At 39.7% G+C, this 6,380-nt stretch overlaps 1 protein-coding gene across 9 annotated transcripts in view; it reads left to right on the forward strand.

Moving 5' to 3' along the window:
* SNAP23 (synaptosome associated protein 23) overlaps nt 1–4,779 on the forward strand; it is a 48,226-nt gene extending 43,447 nt beyond the window's left edge. For 5 of the 9 annotated variants that reach the window (XM_056545597.1, XM_056545601.1, XM_056545593.1 and 2 more), the window contains exons 8-9: nt 1,512–1,656; nt 3,331–4,778. In XM_056545597.1, the coding sequence (XP_056401572.1) occupies nt 1,512–1,656; nt 3,331–3,393 (208 nt within the window). In that variant the 3' untranslated portion in view covers nt 3,394–4,778. Of the gene's footprint in view, nt 1–1,511; nt 1,657–3,330 lie in introns of all 9 variants that reach the window. The other 4 variants (XM_056545598.1, XM_056545599.1, XM_056545595.1 and 1 more) reach the window with 3 other exon arrangements.
* Nucleotides 4,780–6,380: the final 1,601 nt, after the last annotated feature.

Below are 6,380 nucleotides of genomic sequence, written 5' to 3' on the forward strand. Positions count from 1 at the left end.
GGCGCAGGCGCAGAGAGCTACTGAAGCTGATGCCTAGTTTGTCAGACTCAACTCGCCTGCACCATGTATAAGAACAGAAAGTCAGATCTGTTGCTGCGGCACAGGCACGCTGAGTCTGATAAGTTAGGCATCGGCTTCAGTAGATCTCCGTGCCTGCGCCACTGTGCGACACAATGGTGCATGCACGGGATGTGACCAGAGCTCTGCAGTGTAAGCTGGGAGGGAGTGGTGATTTCATGCACGGAGGCGATGCAGCCCTAGGGCACGTAAGATCCCAGTCCCCACCTCCGTGACACTGAAACGGACCATAAAACTGCTAATTTTGCTAGAATTGCATTCTATCTTACAATGCCAGCGATGAAAATTGTGATTATCTGCCTGACAGATTAGCTTTAAAGGGGTACTCCACTGGAAAACCTTTTCTTTTAAATCAACTGGTGCCAGAAAGTTAAACAGATTTGCTAATTACTTCTATTAAAAAATCACAATCCTTCCAGTACTTATCAGCTGTATAATACACAGGAAGTTCTTTTCTTTTTGAATTTCCTTTCTGTCTGACCACAATGCTCTCTGCTGACACCTCTGTCCATGTCAGGAACTGTCCAGAGCAGGAGAGGTTTGCTATGGGGATTTGCCCCTACTCTGGACAGTTCCTGACATGGACAGAGGTGTCGGCAGAGAGCACTGTGGTCAGACAGAAAAGAAATTCAAAAAGAAAAGAACCTGTGTATTATACAGCAGCTGATAAGTACTGGAAGGATTAAGATTTTTTAATAGAAGTAATTCACAAATCTGTTTTACTTTCTGGCACCAGTTGATTTAAGAGAAAAGGTTTTCCAGTGGAGTACCCCTTTAAAGGGGTTCAAACATAGAGATGCCCCTTTTCATTTTTATGTCCTTCATAGAGGACACCAGTTGTCTATGTACTATATTGTACCATTACGTTTCGGCCATTACTTTTCCCTATTGTAGAAGAATTGTCAAAATCATCTTATTGCCAGAGGTCCCCTCAGACACTGATCATCTCAGCAGCTTCCATGTGAATGGGGTTGTCCCGCTTTGTTGCATAGCTTAAAAAACTATTGTTCACCTATGACATGACCTCATCCTTTGCTTCTGAATGATGCCACCTAGTGGAAGTCAGGTGTAGAGTAAACAGAAACCTTTCCAGATACACGGCACGATTCACCGATACAATAGATAAAGATGCCTGGCAAGCAATAAACTTGAGTTTTGGGCAGAATAAAAACTGTACAACAGGTTTTGAAGCTAGTACTTGCCTCTTCATCAGGTGTAAACTATGGCTTTTCAAATGGTGCACACAGGGACAGAAGGCTTGTGTTTAGGTCTGCTGTAATCTCCTAGTGGTAGTAACATTCTATGCAGGTACAAAACAAAAAAAATTAAAAAAGACATTTTCTTTATTACATGTTTTTTGTTCCCCAGTTATCCCCAGTAAAATACATGCTTCATTTTTTAATATAATAATCCATGCTTGTGGTTTCTGGTAGGGTTACTAATGATGCCCGGGAAGATGAAATGGATGAGAATTTGCATCAGGTTGGCAACATATTAGGTAACTTAAAGAACATGGCTTTAGAAATGGGCAACGAAATTGACAGCCAGAACAAATTGATCGACCGAATTAATGAGAAGGTAAGTCCATTTTATTATATATATATATATATATATATATATCTATATATCTCTCTATATATCTCTATATATATATATATATATATATATATATATATATATATATATATATATATATATATTGTTAATTATTTATTTATTTACTTTTTAATCCTTTTCCCATAACCTAACTGTATCATGTATATAATGTATACTCCTGGACTAACAGTACCTTGTCAGATATGAGCATGATTTATTTCTCTTCTATTCATTTGGCTTGCTCAGTCCGACATGTATTACACCAGTATTTCCCAACCAGGATGCCTCCAGCTGTTGCAAATTTCAATCTATCTATCTATTCTATCTATTCTATCTATTCTAATCTATCTAATCTATCTAATCTATCTATCTAAAACTCCAAGAGAGCAGCACTCCTAGGGTCAATGCAGTGATGATAGGGTGCATCCAGTTGCTACAGATCCCGGTTACGAATCCCTCCAAATAGAAAACGAAAGGCAACCGCACTCCCACATGTTGCAAAAAAAGGGGGGTCTTTATTCACACAAACGTGAAGGTGGCGACGTTTCAGCTAGCTCACCTAGCCATTATCAAGCCTTGATAATGGCTAGGTGAGCTAGCCGAAACGTCGCCACCTTAACGTTTGTGTGAATAAAGACCCCCCTTTTTTTGCGACATGTGGGAGTGCGGTTGCCTTTCGTTTTCTATATATATATATATATATATATATATATATATATATATATATAGATATAGAGATAGATATAGAGATAGATAGATATATATATAGATATATAGAGATATATTATTTTTATAGATAGATAGATATAGATAGAGAGATATATAGATAGATAATATATAAATTAGTGGTTTCCAATTAAAGGGGTACTCCCGTGGAAAACAGAGCTCTCTGCTGACATCACGAGCACAGTGCTCTCTGCTGACATCTCAGTCCATTTTAAGAACTGTCCAGAGTAGGAGAAAATCCCCATAGAAAACATGCTGCTCTGGACAGTTCCTAAAATAAACAGAGATGTCAGCAGAGAGCACTGTATTCCAAAAAGAAAACCATTTCCTCTGTAGTATTCAGCAGCTAATAATTACTGGAAGGATAAATATTTTTTAAAAGAAGTAATTTACAAATCTGTTTAACTTTCTGGCACCAATTGATTAAAAAAAAAAAAAAAGTTTTCCACGGGAATAACCCTTTAAAGGTGTACTCCGTCCCTAGACATCTTATCCCCTATCCAAAGGATAAGATGTCTGATCGCGGTGGTCCAGCCGATGGGACCCCTGCGATCTCTGTGCAGTACCCGACATTCGTTTAGAACGCTTTTAGCAGGCGGCGGGGGTCGTGACGTCACTGCCACGCCCCTCGTGACATCATGCCACGCCCCTTCAATGCAAGTCTATGGGAGGGGGAGTGGTGGCTGCCACGCCCCCCCTCCCATAGACTTGCATTGAGGGGGCGTGACGTGATGTCACGACCCCCGCTGCCTACTCCAAGCGTTCGGAACAAAATGTTCCAAACGCTGGGGCAGCGGAGTACCCCTTTAAGCAATGATCTTGAAAATTTGATACATTAAGCAAAATAAAAATACAAAAAAAATTCTGTATTGTGAAAAATGAAATAATTAGAAATCTAATTTATTATGAAATTTTTATGTCATTTTCTAGGCGACCGCCAATAAAGATCGCATTGACGAAGCCAACGTAAGGGCTAAGAAACTTATTGAGTGAAGAAAGCTGCAGGATCCAGTCTATGAATTTTCACCGTGATGGTGTAATGTAACATAAGGTTTTTTGTTTTTTTTTAAGTTCACAAATCTTCTTAAGAAGCCGCCCTGTTGTGTTTTGTTAAGATATCACCGTTTGTTAAGATACCGTGGACAGGTGATCACGATGGCCAAGGTGTCCCAGAAATAAACAGTGACTGGACTAAACTAACAGGACTTGACAGAAACATGGCTGCTTTTTTCTTTTTTTCTTTTCTTTAGAAACAGCGCCACACTTGGTCATGGGTTATGCCTGGTATTGCAGCTTAGCTTCCCTTGTAAATAGAGCCGAGCTGGAATAGCACACACAGTGAACAGGTGTGGCAGAGGTTTTTGGAAGAAAGCAGCTATATATATAACATTGGAAAAAAAAATAATAATAATAATAATAATTTTATTTTATTTTTTCAATTTTATGACTACCCTTTTAGTCCTTGGCTACTTTTTGTAGTGTTACTGATTTGGTTTTATCTATCAAGCTACAGTCCAAGAGAATACACTGCATTGTATGCAGACTTGTGGACCGCAGCGGATACTCCGTAGTTAAAATCAGCAGCGCTTAATCTAGCCAAGTGTTTCCCAACGAGTGTGCCTCCAGCTGTTACAACTGGCACCAGTTGATTTAAAAAAAAAAAATGTAATAAAAAAAAAAAAAAAGCGACACGTCATCAGGTTGTTCGTGGTATTGAAGCTCAAGTGATTGGAGCCCTGCTGTAATACCACAAGCAACCTGAGGACAGGTGTGGTGCTGTTTTTGGCCGAAATTACCCTAAAGAGGTCCCTGTCATGAAACACCATTTCTAGATAAAGTACACTCTCTGGTCTCACTGTATACACAGTTAACCCATTGTAGTCTCAGTTACTGATGGAAAATCTACATATCAAACAGTAAAAGTACTCTCTACGGGTGTATTACTAATCTCTCTAATCTCCAGGGGCATCCCCTGTTTGGACTCGTGAAGAATTTTGTATTTTAAGAGGTTTATTTGGCAGGATGACTACCTCAGATGCCGTATTTGTAGTTTTTTACTTGCCCGTATAATGTTAAAAAGTGCATCTGTAAGCTTACTGTGCTGCCGTAAAGGGGTACTCCACTGGAAAAAATAATTTTTTTAAAGTCAACTGGTGTCAAAAGCCTAAACAGATTTGTAAATTACTTCTATTAAAAAATCTTAATCCTTACAGTACTTCAGCTGCTATATGATCCACAGGAAGTTCTTTTCTTTTTGAATTTCCTTTCTGTCTGACCACGGTGCTCTCTGCTGACACCTCTGTCCATGTCAGGAACTGTCCAGAGCTGTATAGGTTTGTATGGGGATTAGCTCCTACTCTGGACAGTTCCTGACATGGACAGAGGTGTCAGCAGAGAGCACTGTGGTCAAACAGACAATACATTTAAAAAGAAAAGAACTTCCTGTGGAGCATACAGCAGCTAAGTACTGGAAGGATTATGATTTAAATAAAAATGTTTTTCAGTGGAGTACTCCTTTAAAGGGTACCTGTCATATAAAGGGGTACTCTGCTGGAAAACATCTTATCCTCTATCCAAAGGATGGGGGATAACATGTCTAATCGCAGGGGGTTTCAGGTGGAGTACCCTTTTAAGAAAATCATTTGAGTTGTCATAGAGACATTGGGGGAGATTTATCAAAACCTATCCTGAGGTAAAGTTGCTCAGTTGTCCATAGCAACCAATCAGATCCCTCCTTTAATTTTTAACAAGGTCTCTGCAAAATGAAAGAAGATCTGATTGGTTGCTATGGGCATCTTTTCCTTTGTACAAGTTTTGATAACTCTCCCCCACCAAGTTCTTATCGGTGTCTTGAGAACTGTTTGGGCTTAGTAACCTGGACGGACTTACAGTGTACGTCAATGGGCCGTCCAGGTCTCACAGACACGGAGCATGATAAGGGGCGCACGGTTCTCTCCCCGTTCGTTTTTCTGAGTTAGTGTCTGAAACCTCAGATCCCGACCGATTTTAAAAACATTTTACATGTCAAAGGGTTTTATCACTTGACAGGTACACATTAAAGGGGTACTTTTGGAGGAAAAGTTATGTTTTCAAATCAACTGGTGCCAGGAAGTTACACCAATTTGTAAATTACTTCTGTTTAGAAATCTTAACCCTTCCAGTACTTATCAGCTGCTGTATACTACAGAGAAAGTTGTGTGTTTTTTTTCCAGTCTGACCACAGTGCCCTCTGCTGCCACCTCTGTCCATGTCAGGAACTGTCTGGAGTAGAAGCAAATCTCAATAGCAAACCTATCCAGGCAGTTCCTGACACACAGAGGTGGCAGCAGAGAGCACTGCGGTCAGACTGGAAAGAACTACACAACTTCCTCTGGAGCCTACAGCTGATGGTAAATACTGGAAGGGTTAAATAGAAGTAATTTATAAATCTGTATAACTTTCTGGCACGAGTTGATTTGAAAACGTAATTTTTTTCTTCTGTAGAGCCCCCTTTTAAAGAGTTTGTATGGCTTTTTATCCCCACAAACAGTGCCACTCTTGTCCATACGCTGTATATGGTATTGTGGCTCCGCATCTATGTGGGACTGGATATAAACTAGTGCTCCCATATAGAAAGATAGCTAAAATCCTAGAGCTATAAAAGAAGGTTATCTTATCCGGGATTAGAAAAATGGAGCTGATTTTTTTCAGAAAACAGCACCACACCTGTCCTTAGGATTTGAGTGGTATTGCAGCTTACTTTAATGAAAGGGGTACTCCAATTTTATTTTTATCGACTGGTGCCAGAAAGTTAAACAAATTTGTAAATTACTTCTATTTAAAAATCTTAGTCCTTCCAGTACTTATCCGCTGCTGTATACTACAGAGGAAGTTCTTTTCTTTTTAAATTTCTTTCCAGTCTGACCACAGTGCTCTCTACTGACACCTCTGTCCATGTCAGGAACTGTCGAGAGCAGGAGAAAATACTCATCTGCTCCGGA

Source organism: Hyla sarda, chromosome 11 (genome assembly GCF_029499605.1).
Source record: "Hyla sarda isolate aHylSar1 chromosome 11, aHylSar1.hap1, whole genome shotgun sequence".
Taxonomy (NCBI): Eukaryota; Metazoa; Chordata; class Amphibia; order Anura; family Hylidae; genus Hyla; species Hyla sarda.